Here is a 20,179-nt window from a genome sequence, read left to right on the forward strand (position 1 = left end):
ACCTGTACATTTTAAACCAGTGATTCTCATAATGTTCTAGAATCACTATATGCATATCCGTGTGTAAAGGGCAAGGTAAATGTTAACCACTGCTACAAAGGATTTTCTCACTTCCAAAAAACATTTGAATACAACATATGAAGTAAATCAAATGACTTATTCAGATCTCTAGTTCATTCTCATTAGCTCGTGTGAGATGTTGGACAAAACCATTCTATCTGAATGTAATGATTTAAATGAATTGTACCACATTAGAAATTCAGAGTATATCTTAATAGAATATTAAGTTGCAAGTAGTTGAATCTGAACTTGGCATGTTTGAGCATGCTATTGTGTATTTACTCTCAGAATTTATGTCAAAGAACCATTATGCCTTGTTCTTTTCAGTCCTCTGGTTTGTAAATTGTTTCAAAGCATCTGAAAGTCTTGTCAAGTAATTTGAGTAAGGTATATGTGGCAGTAACTAGTCAATTTTAGAGAAAAGTCAAGGCAATTCTTGGATATGTCCCTACTCCCACCATAGGTTGTGTTATAGTCTAATAACTTCCACTATTTCCCTTTCTTGGGAAAGACGGACACATTTAGTGGAAACAAAGTGGCGTACCATGAAAGAGCACTTGGCTGTGATTTAAGAGAGCCTTCTAGAGTGCCCTGGGTGGACACTGAGCAAAATGTTCTACCTCAGTGTTTGCCAAGTCTTGGTTATCTCTTGGACACTATGGAGACAGGGCTCAGGATTCCATAGATAAGATAGGCTGGGTCCTGGTGGGGTGATGGTGACCAGGAGAGATTGGTCTGTTCACTTGAAAATGATGAGATGTGAAATTGATACTTTAGTCATCCTCTGATTGTTGTGTAATAGCATTAAGAAACTTTGGGAAATGAGATGGAAAGTGGGAATTACCCATCATCCTGACAGTCTGAAAACTTTAATTTACATATTTTTTCTAGGGTCTCTATATGTTTTTATGTAGTTGTAATTATAGTTGTGAATGATTGTTTCCTGCTTTCTTCACTTAATAAATATTATAAACTCTCATTACTTTTAATGGTTGCATGAGAAAGAAGGCTTATTTTTGAAAGTTACTTACTTTAATGCTACTCCTGAGGATCCCCAGGTTCTTTGTTACCACCAGGGTCCTGCACTTGCGGCACTTGGAGCCTCCTGCACTTGGGCATGAGTGCTGTAGACTCAGAGTCTCCTGAGAATCTGTTGGGAAAGATATTCTTCCCAGGAAAAAAATGGCTGTGCACACAAAAATTGCGTATAATTTCAAAAGCCATACACGGGTATTTGGATCCTTAGTAAGGAGGCCTGTCCTAGATCTTGAACTGGATATTGCAATTTTAAAGCTTAAATTAAACTTCATATCTATAACTATATATTAGCAGTGTTATGTATTTCTCAGTTTTTACTCACTTTATTTTTTTCCTCTTATTGCCTTTATTTTTATAATAATTTGTTAGATTTTAAATCTTGGCCCTAGATGATACATGTATCAGTGTCTATTGTTATCTAAGAAACTACCCCCAAACTTAGTGGTTTCAAAAAGCAGTTCATTTCTCCTGACTCTTTGGGTAGGCTGGGTGGTTCCTCTTGTTCTGCCTGGGTGCTATCTTGTGCCCACGTTGAGCTGGCAGATGGCTGTGAGCTGGGACAGTGTGGCCTCTCTCTCTCCTTTCGTCTTTCATCCTTGTCTTTTTCAGTGTGTGGCAGTCTCAGGGCAACATTTCAAGCAATAGTGGAAGTCATAAGGCCCTTAAGATCTAGTCTGAGAAATTGTATGTACCATATCACTTTGGCCACACTGTATTGGTAAAGTAAATCACAAGTGCACGCCAGATTGGGGGGTTGGGGAACTAGAGACCGCCTCTCCCTGCAGGAATGCATGTTCTGGGAGGGGAGGAATCTGTTGTCCTGTTTGCAGTCTACCATGGAACATAAGTGGATTCTCATCTGATGTGATCCCTTAAGGAACATTTTTTTTCTTTGGGAGGCAAGAATTAGATTTATGTTCAAGCTAGATGTGATACTTAAAACTTTAAAAAAATATATTTGAAAACTTGAGTATGTTAAAGAGGTCCTCCAAGAGGGTGAACTTGGTGAATACCCAGGCAGTGTTTACTCTTTTCTTCTCATACTAGCCCAGTTTTCACTTCTTACTCCTTGGTGCCGCACATTTTAATGGGCCCCAGGGACTCCAGTGATTTGATTCAATGGTCTTAACCATTCTTCTCTTAATGTGTTGATTTTGTATTTTGTTTTGATTGTTGAAAAGCTCAGGTGTGGCACCCCGTTAGATTACTCTTAGTTTGGCAGATACACGGCCTGGTCTATACAGATGACCCAGGTCTGTTGTGGTCCTCTCCAGTCAAGCATAAAATGCTAACAATACTAAGAATAGAAAAGAAACAGAGTCCCCATGTCACCTACCCTGCTGCTCTGGCTGCTCACTGTTTACTGTCCTACTGAGTTAGAACCCCCACATTACAAATCCAGGGAGACGTGGCTCCAAGGAGAATAAGGTTGGAAAAAACTAACTTGTGTGATCTTCCTTAAAAAAGAAAATTGTGCCAGGTTTAATTCTGTTTGGTAAAAACAGGTACAGTATGTAAGGTTCCGAACTAGGTACTGAGAGGTTATAAGTGGCTTTTCTTACAATAAATAAAATAGCTCATTAAAAGTCTGTTGGAACTATTGTAGATCAGCATGATCTGGCTGGTATAACTTTACTTTCTAGTTAATCTTGAATTGATCAGTTTATTCAATTCCTTGGATAAGGGTGTCCATTTTTAAGGTTGAGGGACCTAATGTATTTCTGGAAGACTTTCAGATGCATATCCAATTGCTCTTTTAATTAGATTCATTTAAAAATGCAGACTTGACTTAATTATCTTTGATATAAAACCAGACCTTCAGAGGTACTGTCTGTACAATCCAAAAGGCAGCAGGGAAAAAATTCTTTTAAAAATTATATAGCCAAGAGCTTCTGAAATAATGGAGAGATGGCTGATACTTAAAAATAAATTGATTGGAAACTTGATAAACAGTGGTGAATTTAAAATACATGCTGAAGTAATTACTTTGAATTACTACGAAGGTGCTTCTGGATCTCATAAATAATAGTGTATAAGCTTAAGCAAAAGAATGGCTCAGCTTTGTTTTCTCTCAAAGCAAAATCATACTTCCAGTACATTAGAAGTGTCAAGTTAGAATTCCAAATCCTTCTGAAAGTATAAGAAATTGGCAGATGAATAGGTTAAAAGTCACCCCATTTTCATCCATCCATTTGACTCCCTTTCATTTCAGGCTTCTGTGCTATCCTCTAGCCAAGGGATCTTGCAGAAGCTGCAAGTTGTGTTTGGTTGTTTAGTACTAAGCTTTTCTTCCTCTAGTTTGCATTCTTTCAGTGATATCTGTTCATTTGTTTATTCATCCATCTACTCAGCTGGTATTTACTAAGCATCTAATATGTGATAGGCAGCTTTGGGAAGTACATTGATGAATGAGATTCTGTTCTTATCCATGAGTTATATAAATGGACCAGTAGACATGTAAATAACTGACTGTTGGGCAAAACAGAACAAAATAAGCCCTGTGATGTTTTGATGGCCAAGTAGATGGCAGATAGCCAGCTGTAAGGAGATGTAAGAAGCTCTCTGTAGGGGTATACTGCACTTGGGCTGCAGGCACTTGGCCAGCCTCTAGGGAGAGATGGCGTGTTAGTAAACCAGGGCAGAGCTGAGAATTGGTGAGTTGTTGGATGGTGGGGCCACCCTAGTATGTGGTAGGAGTATGGCTGGGTCCAGATCCTAGAGAATCCTCAATGCCATATGAAGGAGTTTGGATTTGATTCTAGACTTGGAAAGAGGTGTTGAAGAATTCTAAAGAACAGAGTGGAAGGATTTAAGAAAAATAGAATGCGGTTATTAGAAGTACGGAACATAAGAGGAAGAGGAGAAACTAGTGGGTTTGGTTTTGGCAGGTTTGCATACCAGAGGGCCATCCATTTATAGAAATAATTGGAAGTTACTTAGAAGTAATTGGAAATTCTGATTTAGAGCTTAGAAAAAAAAGGGTTATGAGCTTAGAAAAAAAGGGGTTATGGGCTTAGATTTGCAAGACCTACATGCATTTTTGTTGTTTTGAAGCTGTGAGGGGGAAGGCATTACTGAGAGAAGTGGGTTTTAGATAGAACCTTGGGAGTCCATCTGTAATCAAAGAGCTAGTGGAGGAGACAGACGCAGTAGTCAAAGGTAGGAAGACCCAATGAGGAAGGCATGTGGAGCGAAATGAAAGGGGAGGATGGTTATTAGTGTCTGCTGTTTCAGAGCGCTGGATCAGGATCGATAATTTTATTTATATTTTTTGAAGATTTGTATTTATTTTTAGAGAGATGGGAAGGGAGGGAGAAAGAGAAAGAAACATCGATGTGAGAGAGAAACATCAATCAGTTGCCTCGTACATGCCCTGACCAGGACTGAACCCACAAGCCAGGCATGTGCCCTGACCAGGAATCAAACCTGCAACCTTTTACTTTGTGGAGTGATGCTCAACCAACTGCCACACCAGTCAGGGCAGGATTAATCATTTCATTTTAGATAGTGACATTATCCAATTTGCCATTATTATTATACTATATACCAAGCCTGAAGTTTTACTTGTCTTTGAAAACCTTCAGCAGTAACTCTTGGGTTTAGATCAGTGATTCCCCATCCTCTCTTTCCCATAGAGTCACCAGAGTTACTTTTAAAGAGTACTGATGCTTGGGCCTTTCTTAAAGAATAGAGACTCATGGGTCTCCTTCCCTGAGTTTCTGATGTGATTGGTCCAGAGTGGGGAAAGCTAACAGGTGATTCCAGTGCGCAGCCAAGTATGAGAACCACTGGTTCAGACTTTGGCAGAGTTTGCTTTCCTCACTTGTGCTTTCAGAGCCATGGCTACTTGCTGTGGTTGCTTCAGGGATCAATCATGCCTGCCATCCAGATGTTGACTGTGTTCTTATAGGAAACAAAACACTGTATAGTAACCTGCTGTATCTCTTTTAATAGGTAGTAAGGTATGTTAGTAATTCCAGTTATGAATTTTCAGAGAATTACAATGTTTTTAAATGTTAAAGTAGCACATTATTATTATTTTGGAAGATAAAGGCCTTCAAATATTGCAGGTTTCTTAAAAGTTCTTGATTGTTTTTGTACTGTAGATGTATGGAAATTCCACCTTGCGGTTTAGATGATAGAATGCTAGGCACAAGAGTTAGCTAGCTGGATAAATCAAATGCAAAATGATTGCTTTGACTTTGTGATTTTCTTTTATGTGACTGTTTTTTCAAGTCCTGGACAGAACAGACAGTCCATGGATACTTCAGCAGCATTTGAAGAGAGCTGGATACACCATTTCTAGAGCATATAATGATCACAGGTGTAATTATCTGAGCTTAGGGCTGAGTAGGGAAGGGCACGGTGAGGATTTGATCGATAGGTGTTCTGTAGGGAGCGACTGCCCTTGTGCGTGTGGGTGAGTGTGAGGACCCTGTGGGGAACGTGCACTAATGGATGTTACTGTCTGCTATGAACCAGGCTGCCAGAGCTGCTGAAGGAGAGAGCAGACAGAAGTTCTTCACCCAGGATATTAATGGAATCCTCTTAGAGTGAGTATTTTTTGTTTTTTTTTACTGTTACCATGCCTGGGATGATCAGGCCAGGGGAAATGGGAGCGCGATTGAACTACACGAAGGTGACTGCCCATGAGATTTTTAAAATGTCTTTTGTTTTATTCTTTTTAAAGGAGGGACAGGCAAGCCAAATATATGTCTCTAGGAAATGATAGAACTTACTAATCTTAGCAGGCATTATTAGAAGACTGTGTAACATAGTCATAGCCTATTGGGAGTGAATTTTGGGGTAAATATGAGATGAGACAAGAGAGAAGGTGTTGCTTGCCTGTCTGTGATAAAAGTGAGAGATGATTTGGTATAGCCAGGGGACTGCTCTGCTGAATGATTTTTAGTGTACCTGGTCATTCTCTTGTTGCTTTCACTTCTGCTCCCAGGGTCATTGTGTAGCATCCTCCTGTAAGACTTCTCCCAAATGGCCGAAACCCTGAGACGGCACACTGTATGAATTGGATTAATAAGCAGAAAACCCCCCAATACCCCCCTTCTTCAGTCCTCCCCCCCAACATATAAATCCAAACCAGGTTCTTTGTATGGGGCTCTCTAGCTTTCCAGCTTCTCTCCTGGTTGCATTTTGTATTATCTAGCAGAGACAACTTATTGCTCAACAGCTAAAGATTTTTCACACGTAAGAACAGTTGTCAAAACTTGGGAATATTCTAGCAAAGGACCTTGCCTGGCCATTATGGGGACTGACCACTTGGGCCAGGAAGCTTGGGCTATAGAGAGCACCTGTGAATCAGCACAGATGAGAATTTTAGGTCCACAGTGCCTGCTAGAGTGTGACCAATGTGGAGAGCTCAAGGGATCAAAGATTATTTGAAATAGTATTCTGCTTATCTGGATGGGGACACTGGAGGGATAAGCATTTCTGACTATCCTAATCAGGGATAGAAAAGGAAGGAGGGGTTGCTGGAAAGTATTGACCCAAGTAACTTACTTTCCAGTTTGAAAGCTTTTATATCTTCTTAATTTATGAAATTTAGTACTTCAGGACTTATTCTCCTGGGCTCTGATAACCTTTGACTTGGTCTTGTCTTTGACCTGAGAGCCTTAACCCATTTTGCCCAGCCAAGTTCATTAGGTTTGGGAATTTTTGTTTGGTGACTGTTGGAGATCTGTTGCACTGGCCACTAGGTTGCACAGTGTGACTGACAAGATAAGGTTTGACCCTCTCTTGGCTCCTAGCTTTCCTGTCTGTGGTAGGTGACCTAATGACCAGAGAAGATGCCATGAGCTGCGCAGCCCATTGATAACTGTTCTGTTCTTCAGCATAGAGGTGCAAACTCGGGAGCTGAGTAGCCAGGTCCGTTCTGGGGTGTATGCCTATCTTGCTTCATTCCTGCCCTGCAGCAAGGACACCCTTGTCAAACGTGCTCGAAAACTTCACCTCTATGAACAGGTGGGTGACTCCGCAGTGGAGCCTGTTGGCTTTGGGGTCCAGAGGAGAGGGTGACTGAGTCTTCACAGATGCTGTATGTGCTGCTGCACTGCCTCTGTGCAATTATTCCTGTAGTGTGTCCTCCCTACAGAAGGTATGGGAAGGTATACCTCACTACTAGAGCTATAAGAAGAGATGTACAAAACAGAGTCATGATATGTCCTGCTCTCTGCAGGGGGGGCGTCTGAAGGAGCCTCTCCAGAAGCTCAAAGAAGCCATTGGCAGGGCAATGCCAGAGCAGATGGCCAAGTACCAGGATGAATGCCAGGCACACACACAGGCCAAGGTTGCTAAGTAAGTATGTCCCATTGCTCTTGTTAGCATTCTCACCTCCTCATCTTAGAAGTCCCTGGGGTGGGGACAAGGGGGAGGCACAAGAGAAAGCAGTTCTTCTGTGGTGACCTTAGGGTCCTGTTTAATTCTGTTCACCTGGTAGGATGCTGGAAGAGGAGAAAGACAAGGAGCAGAGAGAACGAGAACGGATTTGTTCTGATGAGGAAGAAGATGAAGAAAAGGGGGGCAGGAGGATAATGGGACCCCGGAAGAAATTTCAGTGGAATGATGAAATCAGGTGTGCCCAAACTGGGTCCGGGTTTGTGGGGCCAGTGTCTGAGCATGTTCCCGTATTTCTAATGAAGGTTAGAATCATTTACTTTAATCAGGGCTGGTGAAAGCACATGATTAAAACCTTGAAGAAGCATTTGGGATAGTTTGAGTTTCTGACTTCTGACTACTCCTCAGGGAGCTGCTCTGCCACGTGGTGAAGATAAAACTGGAGAGCTATGATCTGGAGAGGAACAACAAGGCCCATTCCTGGGAGGACTATGTGAAGGTGTTTCTGGATGCTGAGGTCAGACCTCTCTGGCCCAAAGGCTGGATGCAGGCCAGGTGAGGGCTCATGAACAGCCATTATGTTCCGTGTGATGATAAGGTGGGACATTCTTACAGTAAAGAAATATTTGAGTGCTTCTTTTGTGCCAGGCCAACAGGGTTTCTTCCTTTACAGAATCACTATCTGGTTGACTCAACTCTAAATTCACATGAGGAATTGGGGAACATATAAGTCTTCTTGGTCTTCCTCAGAAGAAGGAAGTTGTCTGCTGGGTTTCGCCTTTGTCCCATTTCAATTCAGAGTTGGCTACATGCTCTTCCTATCTCCGTCTGCCCTTTCTGTTTTGAGATAAGGCTCCTACTAGAAGCTGAGAGATGGAAACATCTTCCTGTAACGAACAGAAGTTACATTTGCAAGTAGCAGGGCTGACTGCTTATTGGAGTTAAGTGCTAGACTTTTCTTATAGGCTGCTTTGTGTTATGTAGCTTCCCTTGAATGGGCTACATTTGCAATACACAGACAAAGTTAGCTAGAGCTAATGTTCTTTTTTTAAAAGATTTTATTTATTTATTTTAGAGAGAGGGGAGGGAGAGAGAAAGAGAGGGAGAGAAACATTGTTTGGTTGCCTTTAGCATGCTCCCATCTGGTGACCTACCTCGTAACCCAGGCATGTTCCCTGACTGGAAATGGAACCAGTGACTTTTCAGTTCTCAGGCTGGCACTGAATCCACTGAGCCACACTGGCCAGGGCTAGGGTTCTTTTTTTAAAAAATCATTATTGTGGTAAAATATACTTATTGATAAAATTTACAGTCTTAACCATTTAAGTGTACAGTCGAGTGGTATTATATACATTCACATTGTTGTGAGCCATCACCACCATCTGTATTCATCTTGTAAAACTGAAAATCTGTACCCATTAACTGATAAACTCATGTTTCTCTCTCCCTGTAGACACTTGCATCCACCATTCTACTTTCCGTCTCTGTAACTTTGACTGCTCTCAGTGCCTCATATAATTAGAGTCATACAGTATTTGTCTCTTTGTGACCAGCTTACTTCACTTAGCATAATGTTATCAAGGTTCATCCATGTTGTAGCATGTTACAGAATTTCCTTTTTAAGGCTGAATAACATTCCATTATATATACATATTGCATTTTGCTTATCCATTCATTTGTTGATGCAAACTTATGTTGCTTCCACATTGTAGCTATTGTGAATAATGCTGCCAAATGAACATGAATGTACAAATATCTCAAGCCCCTGCTTTCAATTATTTTGGGTTTATATATACCTAGAAGGGGAATTGCTAGATCATATGTTAATTCTATGTTTAATTTTTTGAGGAATTTTCCACAGTAGCTGTTATTTTCTATTTCCACCAACAGTCTACAGGATTCTCCAGTTTCTCCACATTTTCACCAGTACTTGCTTATGGTTTTTTGTTATTGTTTTTTAAATTTTTATTTTTATTTTAATATTTATTTTAGAGGGAGAGAGAAAGAAACACTGATTTGTTGTTCCACTTGTTTTATGCATTTATTGGTTGTTTCTTGCATGTGTCCTGACCAGGAATCGAACCTGCACCTTGGTTTATGGGGACAACACTCTAACCTACAGAGCTACCTGGCCAGGGATTTGGGATTTTTTGACTATAGTCATCCTAATGGGTATGAGGTAATATCTCATTGTAGTTTTGAGTTGTATTTCCATGATGATTAGGGATGTTGAGCATCTTATTAAGTACTTCTTTGCAAAAATGTCTGTTCAAGTCATTTGCCCATTTTTAAATTGGTTTGCTTGTTTTGCTTTTTTTAAAGATTTTACTTATTTACTTCTAGAGAAAGGGCGAGGAAGGGAGAAACAGAGAAGGAAACATCAATGTGTGGTTGCCTCTTGTGCGCCCCCAACTGGGGACCGGGCTCGCAAACCAGGCATGCGCCCTGATTGGGATTCAAACTGACGAGCCTTTGGTTTGCAGGCTGGCACTCAATTCACTAAGCCACACCAGCCAGGGCTGATTTTTTAATTGTATATTTTATTATTTATGCCATTATAGTTGTCTGAAATGTTCCCTCTTTGTCCCCCTCCATCCAGCCCCCTACTCTCTAGGCCACAGCTGGCAAATACAAGGCCTGAGGGCTGAATCTGGCCCTTCACTTTGTTTCACCTGGCCCAGCACTTTTTTCTACCCGGTGGCAGCGTTGAGCTCCTTGCCCCTTGTTAAGGAGTAGTTACATTTATACAGTCCTAAAATTATATTCAGACCTTTGAGGGCAACCTAGATGGAGGCTGATGTGGCCCTTGGTGAAAATGAGTTTGACACCCATGCCCTAGGCAATCCCCACACCATTATCCATGTCCGTGGGTTCTCCATATATGTTCTTTGGCTACTCTATTCCCTATGCTGTACTTTACATTCCCATGATTTTTGTGTAACTACCAATTTGTACTTCTTAATCATTTCACCTGTCTCAATCATCCTCCCCAACTCTCCTCCCATCTTGCAACCATTAAAACATTCTCTGTGTATGATTTTCTTTCTGTTTTGCTTGTTTGCTTATTTTGGTTTTTTAGATTCAATTGCTGTACATTATTTATTGCCATTTTATTATTCATATTTTTTATCTTTTTCTTAAGACCCTTTAACATTTCCTGTAATACCAGTTTGGTGATGATGAACTCCTTTAGCTTTTTCTTATCTGGGAAGCTCTTTATCTATCCTTTGACTACGCTTGGCTGGAGGTCATTGCTTTTTATCACTTTGAATATTTCTCGCCAGTTCTTTCTAGCCTGCAAAGCTTCTTTTGAGAAATCAGCTGACAGTCTTATGGGGGCTTCCTTGTAGGTAACTATCTTTTCCTTTGCTACTTTTAAGATTCTCTCTTTGTGTTTCACCTTTGGCATTTTAATTATGATGTGTCTTGTAGTGGGTCTCTTTGGGTCCATCTTGTCTGGAACTCTGTGCTTCCTGGACTTGTATGTCTATTTCCTTCATCAAGTTAGGGAAGTTTTCTTTCATTATTTTTTCAAATAGGTTTCCAAATTCTTGCTGTCTTCTCCTTCCAGCACCCCTATGATGCAAATGTCCGTATGCTTGAAGTTGTCCCAGAAGTGTCCTTACACTGTCCTCATTTTTTTGGATTTTTAAAAAAATTTTGCTGTTCTGGTTGTTTTTTTGCTTCCTTATGTTCCAAATCACTGATTTGATTCTTGGCTTCATCCAGGCTAATGTTGATTCCCTGTAAATTGTTTTTTATTTCAGTTAGTGTATCCTTTGCTCTAACTGGATCTTTTTTATGCTGTTGATCCTAAGTTCCTTGAGCATCTCTATAACCATTGTTTTGAACTCTGCATCTGATAGATTGTTTTTCTCCATTTTGTTTAGTTCTTTTTCTGGTGTTTTATTCTGTCATTTCATTTGGACTCTGTGTCTTTGTCTCCTCATTTTGGCACTGCCCTTATATTTGTTTTTATGTGTTAGAGCTACTACACCTTCCAGGCTTGATGGAGTGGGCTTAATGTAGTAGGTGCCCTGGAGGGTCCAGTGGCATAGCCTTCCCTATTATCCAAGCTGGGTACTCAAGGTGTGCCCACCGTGTCAACTATGTACACCCCACCTCTTCCAGTTGAGCCTTGATTGCTGTTGGGTTGGCACATCCAAGGTCAGCCATTGCCTGTGTTCTTTCCAGGGTCACACAGCATTAGCTGCATTAGCAGATGGCTGGTACTTGTGCTGGGCTTGGAGGTGACCAGGAGAGGCTACTTGTGCTGGGCTTGGAGGTGACCAGGAGAGGCTAAGTTGTGAGCCAAGGCCAGCTGCTGCTAGAGCCCAGCTTAGGACAACTTAGTGAGAGATACAGGGCTCACTGAAGCCAGGTACTGCTTGTTTGAGAGAATTTAGGAAAATTTGAAGCATGGGTCAAGATAAGCCATTCATGTGGAAGAGCCACTGAAATAAACTTGGGTGGGCCTGAAAGCTGGATGAGGTCAGGCCTAAGGGAATCACTGGGGGGGGGGGGGCGGGGATAGTGTGAGCCAGAATGATGGAGTCTCAGATATGGCACCTGCCCACTCTGTGGAGAGGTCTCAGAAAAAGAACAGTGGCTTCTGTCTGCACTTCTGTCTGGGAAAAAGCTTCTCCCCCAGCTTTCGTCCTGATTCCTGACAATTCAGTTCTTCCTCATGTGTCCCTAATGCCTTTCAATCTGCTTTTCCTGTGCTGAAGCTCAGAGGGAGTGTGAGTCAAACTTACTCAGACTTACTCAGAGGGAGCCTACAAGTGGGCCCTTTAGAGGAACTGCTTGGGATTCTAACAGTTTCTTTCTTCTGCAGCCTTAATTCCTGCTGATTTTTACAGCCAGAAGTTATGGGGACTTATCTTTCTGGCACTGGAACCCTGGGCTGGGGAGCCTAGTGTGGAGCCAGGACCCCTTGCTCCTGAGATATCCCTTCCAATTCTTATCTGCCACACATAGGTGTGGGACTAGCCCTTTCTGCATCTCTACCCTTCCTACCCATATCAGTATGGGTTTATGTTTAATTCTGTAGTTGTAGGACTTCCATTCAGCTCAGTTTCTGATGGTTCTGAATGATGATTGTTCTGTAGTTCAGCTGTAATTCTGATGTGGTTGTGCAAGGAGTGAGCCATGTTTATCTGTGCTGCCATATTGAGTAGAAGTCCGGTTTGCTTTTTTGTTGTTGAAATTTAGGAGTTCTCTGTATATTCTGGTGGTTAATTCCTCTTCAGATAAAAATTTTACAAATATCTTCATCCATTCTATGGATTGCCTTTTTACTTTATGGATAATGTCTTTTGATGCACATTTTTAGATATTTGTGAACTCCTACTTTGTCAGTATTTTCTCTTGTTGGCTGTGCCTTTGGAGTCATATCCAAGAAATAATTGCCACAGCTAATGTCATGAAGCTTTGGTCCTGTGTCTTCTTCATATAATTTATTGTTGTAGGTCTTTCATTAAAGTCCTTGATTCATTTTGAGTAAATTTTTGTATATTTTTTTATACAGGTAAGGGACCAACTTTTTTTTTCTTTTTTGCCCATGGATATCCAGTTTTCCCAGCACCATTTGTTGAAAGACTGTTACTCCCCTATGAATGGTCTTGGTTCTCATATCAAAAATCATTTGACCATATACACAAGGGTTTATTTGGGGGCTGTCTATTCCATTGGTCTGTTATCAGCAATTTTCAACCTTTTCCAGGTCATAGCATACATAAACTAATTACTAAAATTCTGTGGCACACCAAAAAATATATTTTTTGCCAATCTGTCGCAAAAAATAGGTCTTATTTTGATTCATTCACACCAGATGGCTATTGCTGTGTTGGCTGTTGTCATTTTTTAATTTGACAACATAAGGGAAAAGTTGTCAGTGCCCCTGACTAAATAGTTAGGTATTGCATTTTTTAAAAATTCTTATGGCATACCAGTTGAAAATCACTTGTCTGTGTCTGTCTTTACCCAGTACCACACAATTTTGATTATTATAACTTTGTAGTAGTTTTGAAACCAGAAGTGTGACTCTTCCAGCTTTGTTCTTATTTTTAAGATTGTTTTGGGTATTCAGGGTTTTCTGATTCCATATGAATGTTTGAATGGGTTATCTACTTTTGCAAAACGTCTTTAGGATTTTGATAGGGATTGCATTGAATATGTAGAATACTTTGGGTAGTACTGACATTTTCATAACATTAGGTACTCCAGTCCATGAATGTGGTATATGTTTCCATTTGTTTATGTTGTCTTTAATTTCTTTCAGCCATAGTTTTCATTGTGTCTTTCATGTCCTTGATGAATTTAGTTTCTAAGTTTTTAAAAAAATATTGAGAATGTAATTGTCCATGTGTAGAAATGCAGTTGATTTTTGCATGTTAATTATTGATTTAATCTTATTAGTTATATAGGTCTATTCAGATTTTTTTTCTCTTCATAATTTAGTCTTGGCAGATTTTTTTTTGTTTTTAGGAATTTGTCTATTTGACTTTGTACCCTGTTACTTTGCTGAATTCATTTATTAGTCTACAGTGCCATTTTTGGAATTTTTAGAATTTTCTACACAATAGACCATATCATCTGCAAGCAGAGATCATTTTACTTGTTACTTTCCAATTTGGATGTCTTTTGTTTCTTTCCTCTCCTTCTTTTTTGCTGCCTAATTGCTCTGGCTACAACTTCAATACTGTGTTGAATAGAAGAGGTGAGAGCAGGCATTCTTGCCTTGTTTCTGGTCATAGAGGAATCACTTTCAGTCTTTCACCATTGAGTATGATGTTCACTGTGGGTTTTTTACTTACATTTTATATTATGTGGAGGTAGTTTCCTTCTATTCCTAGTTTGTTGAATGTTTTTATCATGAGAGGGTGTTGAATATTGTTTGTTTGTTTGTTTTTGCATCAGTTAGGTAATCATGTGGGGTTTTTTTCTTCCTACATTCTGCTGATGTGGTGTTTTACATTGATCGGCTTTTGTACGTTGAACCATCTTTGCATTCCAGGAGTAAATTTCACTTGTCACGCTACATAATGCTTTTAATATGCTGTTGAATTCTGTTTGCTAGTAATCTGTTTGCTAGGATTTTTGTATCACTGTTCCTTAGGGATATTGGTCTGTACTATTCCTGTAGTGCAGTTGTATGGCTCTAGAATCAGGGTTGTTATACTGGCCACATGGAATGTGTTTGGAAGTTTATCCTCCTCTTCAGTTTTTCTTTTTTCTTTTTTCGAAAAGTCTGGGAAGGACTGATACTAGTTCTTTAAATGTTTGGTAGAATTCACCAATGAAGCCATCAGGTCCAGGGCTGTGTTGTTGGGATATTTTTTAATTTAATTTAATTTTTATTTTTTAAATAGTTTTTATTTTAAAATTAACAGTTGATGCACAGTGTTATTAGTTTCAGGTGTACAATATAGTAAATGCATATGTACATACCTTATAAAGTGATTACCCTAGTAAATATAGTACTCATCTGACACTATATATAGTTACTACAATATTATTGGCTATACTTCCTATACAGTACTTTATATCCCCATAACTCTACTGTAACTACAGCTTGTACTTCTTAATCCCTTTACTTTTTTCATTCATTTTTCAACCACTATCCCTTCTGGCAACTATCAAAATGTTCTCTGTATCAATGAGTCTGTTTCTTTTCTGTGGTTTATTTTGTGTTTTAGATTCCACATATAAGTGAAATTACCTGGCATTTGTCTTTCTCTGACTTGTTTCAGTCAGTATAATACTGTCTTAGACCTATCATGTTGGGAGATTTTTGATTATTCAATTTTCTTATTAGTTACAGGTTTATTCAGATTTTCTTCATAATTTAGTTTTAGTAGCTTTTTTGTTTCTAGGAATTTGTATATTTCATGTAAGTTACCAATTTGTTGACATAAAGTTGTTGAGTGCTTTCATGTGTTGTTAATTCATCTTGTTTCTGTAGAAGTGGTAGTAATGTCCCCACTTTCTTTTGTATTTTGTTTCTTTTTTTTTTAAAGATTTTATTTATTTATCTTTAGAGGGGAAGGGAAGGAGAGAGGGAGAGAAACATTAATGTATGGTTGCCTTTCATGCATCCCCTGCTGGGAACTGGCCTGCAACCCGGGTATGTGCCCTGACTGGGAATCGAACCGCGATTGTCTGGTTCGCAGGCCCGCGCTCAATCCACTGAGCTACACCAGCCAGGGCTATTTGTTTCTTTTTTAATGTCCTGTGTTTAATTTCTCATTTCAGTAACTTGTGTCTTTTCTTTTTCTTGACTTTAGCAGACTTTATTTTGCAGGCAAAAATGCAGTAGATGACATAAGGGTAACCATTTAACTGACTTAGCAGTGGTAAGGAGACTTCTTCAGGCAACTGAAATTTCAAGAGGTCCAGGTTTAGGTCTAAGAAAGTGTGCATAATGTAGTCATGACGCTGGAGATTCTTGTAGGTGATGTTGTCAAATAACTTAGGAGGTGTAGCTGCTTGTGCAGACTTTTTGGTGGACTTGGCTTCTTGGGATTCAGTGGCAGTCTCTTGTCACTCTTTTCTGTTTCTAAAAAAAGAGAAGCTGTAGAAGCAAGTCCTTGAAGCATTCATCCTTCTAGATGCATGCATAATCTTCAGCCCACTGGCTTGTTCTTGCTGAAGCAGAAGGAGGGTACCATTGTGGTGACAGGGGTGCTTCCAGGCAGAGGTGCTCACAACTGCTATCTCAGATCTTTTATATCTTTTATATCTCTGTCTCTCTCTCCCTTTTTTATAGTGCAACAACTAGCTAAAGGTTTGTCAATTTTGTTGACTTTTTTGAGGATCCAACTTTTGATTTTATTGCTTTTCTCTGTTGTTTACTTTTTATTTTGTTTATGTTATAAAATTTATTATTTCCTTCTGCTATATTTAGTTTCGTTATTTTTGAGGAATTTATTATTTATTTTTAGAGGGTAGGGAAGGGAGGGAGAAAGGGAGAGAAACATCAATGTGACAGAGAAACATCCATCAGTTGCCTCTCATAGGCGCCATGACCAGGGACAGAACCTGCAGCCCAGCCATGGGCCCTGACCGGGAATTGAACCAGCAACCTTTAACTTTGCAGGATGATACTCAAGTGATTGAGCCACACTGGTCAGGGCTATGTTTAGTTTCTTAAGTTGTGAATTTAGGTCGTTTATTTTAGATTTAAAATTTTTTATAATTTATTTTTAATTACATTTGACATACAGTATTACTAGTTTCAGATATACAACATAGTGATTAGACGTTACCCTAGTAAGTCAAGTACCTATCTGACATTATGTATGATTATTGCAGTACTGACTGTATCTCTGTGCTGTACTTTACATCACTGTGACTATTTTTATAACTGGTGATTTGTTCTTCTTAATCCCTTTTACCTTTTTCACCCATTGCCTGCCAACTCCTCTCCTGTCTGGTGAGCAACAGTTTGTTCTCTGTATCTGTCAGATTGTTTCTATATTGTTGGTTCATTTCTTTTGTTTTTTTAGATTCCACATCTGAGTGAAATCAAGTGGTATTTGTCTTTCTCTGTTTGATTCTTTTCATTTAGCATAATACCATATAGGTCCATCCATGTTGCAAATGGCAAGATTTCATTCTTTATTTTTATGACTGGGTAATATTCCATTGTATATATGTGCCACATCTTCTATCCATTTGTCTGTGGATAGACATTTGAGTTGCTTCCACATCTCGGCTATTGTAAATAATGCTGTGATAAACACATGGGAGCATATATCTTTTTGAATTAGTGTTTGGCTGTGTTTGGATAAATACCCAGAAGTGAAAATGCCAGGTCATGTGGTAGTTCTGATTTTAATTTTTTGAGAAATCTTTGTACTGTTTTCCATAGTGGCTATACCAGTTTAGAATTCCACCAATGGGCACTGGCAGGTCAGTTGGTTAGAGCATTGACCTGATATGCCAAGGTTGTGGGTTCAGTCTCCAGTCAGGGCACATACAAGAAGCCACCAGTGAACGCGTAAGTAAGTAGAACAACAAAAATTGATGTCTCTCTCTCTAAAAAGAAACAAAACCAATAAAGAAAATTAAAAAAAAACAAACAAGAATCCTACCAACAGTGTATGAGGAGGGTTCCTTTTTCTCCACATCCTCGTTAACGCTTGTTTATTGGTGACAGCCATTCTGACACGTGTGAGGCGATACCTCATTGTGGTTTCAATTTGCATTTCCCTGATGATTAGTGGCCTTGAGCAGCTTTTCATATGTCTACTGGCCATTTCTGTGTCCTCTTTGGAGAAATGTCTCTTTGTGTGCTGTGCCCATTTTTTAATTGGATTGTTTGTTTTTCTGGTGTTAAGTTGTCTGAGTTCCTTATATTTTGGATACCATCCTCTTATCAGATGTGTCACTTGTGAATATTGTCTCTCATTCATTGGATTGTCTTTTGTTTTGTTGATGGTTTCTTTTGCTGTGCAAAAACTTTTTAGTTTGATGTAGCCCCATTTGTTTATTTTTTGTTTTGTCTCCCTTACTCAAAGAGACATATCCAAAAAATATTACCAAGAGCAGTGTCAAAGAGTTTACTGCCTATGTTTTCTTCTAGAAGTTTTATGGTTTCAAGTCTAACATTTAAGTCTTTAGTCCATTTTGAGTTTATTCTTGCATATTGTGTAAGAAAGTTGTCTAATTTTGTTTTTTATATGTATCTGTCCAGTTTTCCCAGCACAATGTATTGAAGAGACTATTTTTACCCCATTGTTGCCTTCTTTATCAGAGACTAATTAATTAATCATATAGGCATGGGTTTATTTCTGGTCTGTCTAGTCTGTTCCATTAATCTGTGTATCGGTTTTTATGCCATTTCAATGCCGGATTTTTTGAAAAAGATGTTATTTATTGGGTTGGCCAAAAAAAGTTCATTTATTTTTTTCTGTACAGTGGTTCTAATAATGCATTAGTTGTCTTTAACTTCATTAGAAACAATTTTGTTAGATTGTATTGTGACAGCAGTCATCTCAAGAGTGCATTTAAAAAAAGCTTATCAAAATTGGTGAATTTTTTGTAGCCATTTTAATATTGAAGATGGAAGAAAATATGCAACATTTTTGGCATATTATGCTTTATCGTAAAACCACAACTGAAAAGCAAAAAAAAAAAAAAAAAAGATTTGAGTAGTATATGAAGAAGGTGCTGTGACTGAACATGTCAAAAATGGTTTATGAAGTTTCTTGGTATTCAAAAAAATTGATATTTTGGCCAGAAAATTCTTTGCTGTGGGGCAGTCTTATGCATTGGAAGTTACTTAGCACCTGTGACCTCTACCCACTAGAAGCTACTAGCAGGAGCTAGCCAACATACTCAAACTAGCTAAATCAGTAGTTATTGTTGAAAATGAAAAATTTGTCTTTTGTTTTGCGAAAAAGTCTAAACCAACTTTTTTTTTTTAAAGACTTTATTTATTTTTAGAGAGGGGGAAGGGAGAGAAACACTTACGTGTGATAGGAAACATCAGTCAGTTTGCTTCTCACACCACCTCCCTCCAACTGGGGACCTAGCTCACAACCCAGGCATGTGCCCTGACCAGGGATTGAACCAGCGACCTTTAGGTTTGCAGGCCAGCACTCAGTCCACTGAGCCACACCAGTCAGGGCTAAACCAACTTTTTGGCTAACCCATTATTTATTTTTAGAGAGGGGGAAGGGAGGGAGAAAGAGAAGGAGTGAAACATTGATGTGGGAGAGAAACTTTGATTTGTTGCCTCTCCTCTGAGCCTCAACCTGGGACCAAACCCACAAGACAGTCATATGCCCTGACCAAGAATCAGACTGCTGACCTTTCGCTTTGCAGGACTATGCCCAACCAACTGAGCCGCCCCAGTCAAGGCAGCCAGTTATGATAGCCTTATATATAGTTTGATATGAGGTATGATACTTCTGACTCCATGCATTTTTCTCAAGATTGTTGTGACTATTAGGGTCGTTTGTGGTTCCATATATATTTTATGATTATTCTAGTTCTGTGAAAAATGCCCTTTGTATTTTGGTAGGGATTGCATTGAATTTGTAGATTGCTATGTGTAGTATGGACATTTAATTCTTCCTATATCATGTTCATGGATAGGGAGAATGTTAAAGGTATATATCCTCAACTTACTTGTATCTTCTTCAGTTTCTTTCTTCAGTGTCTGTAGTTTTCCAAATCTTTTACCTCCTCAGTTAAAATTATTCCTGGTATTTTTATTCTATCTTGCCATTCATCGTAAATGGGATTTAAAAAAATTTTCTCTTTATGAGAATTTGTTATTGGTATATAAAAATGCAACTGATTTCTGAATATTAACTTTGTATCCTACCACATTAGGGAATTCACTTATTGGTTCTAACAGTTGCCTACTGGAATCTTCAGGATTCTTTCTATATTATACCATGTGATCTACAAATAATGACACTTTTATGTCTTTTTTAAGGTTTTATTTACTTATTTTTAGAGAGAGGGAAAGGGAGAGAAACAGCAGTGTGTGGTTGCTTCTCATGTACCTGCTACCGGAAACTTGGCTTGCAACCCAGGCATGTTCCCTGCCTGGGAATTGACCAAGCAACCCTTTGGTTCACAGGCCAGGACTCAATCCACTGAGCCATACCAGCCAGGGCAATATTTTTCTTTTTTATTTGGATGCATTTTATTTCTTGTCTGATTTCTGTGGCTAGGACTTCCAATACTGTAATCAAAAAGTGAAAGTGGACAT

At 39.2% G+C, this 20,179-nt stretch overlaps 1 protein-coding gene across 6 annotated transcripts in view; it reads left to right on the forward strand.

The window, feature by feature from the left end:
* UBN1 (ubinuclein 1) overlaps positions 1 to 20,179 on the forward strand; it is a 50,056-nt gene that overhangs the window by 12,446 nt on the left and 17,431 nt on the right. For 3 of the 6 annotated variants that reach the window (XM_053671603.1, XM_053671601.1, XM_053671602.1), the window contains 6 exons: positions 5,581 to 5,651; positions 6,948 to 7,077; positions 7,292 to 7,410; positions 7,553 to 7,687; positions 7,858 to 8,004; positions 9,524 to 9,628. In XM_053671603.1, the coding sequence (XP_053527578.1) occupies positions 5,581 to 5,651; positions 6,948 to 7,077; positions 7,292 to 7,410; positions 7,553 to 7,687; positions 7,858 to 8,004; positions 9,524 to 9,628 (707 nt within the window). The remainder of the gene's footprint in view (positions 1 to 5,580; positions 5,652 to 6,947; positions 7,078 to 7,291; positions 7,411 to 7,552; positions 7,688 to 7,857; positions 8,005 to 9,523; positions 9,629 to 20,179) is intronic. The other 3 variants (XM_037143498.2, XM_037143500.2, XM_053671604.1) reach the window with 1 other exon arrangement.

Source organism: Artibeus jamaicensis, unplaced genomic scaffold (assembly GCF_021234435.1).
Source record: "Artibeus jamaicensis isolate MK-2021 breed Jamaican fruit bat unplaced genomic scaffold, CSHL_Jam_final contig_700, whole genome shotgun sequence".
Lineage (NCBI taxonomy): Eukaryota > Metazoa > Chordata > Mammalia > Chiroptera > Phyllostomidae > Artibeus > Artibeus jamaicensis.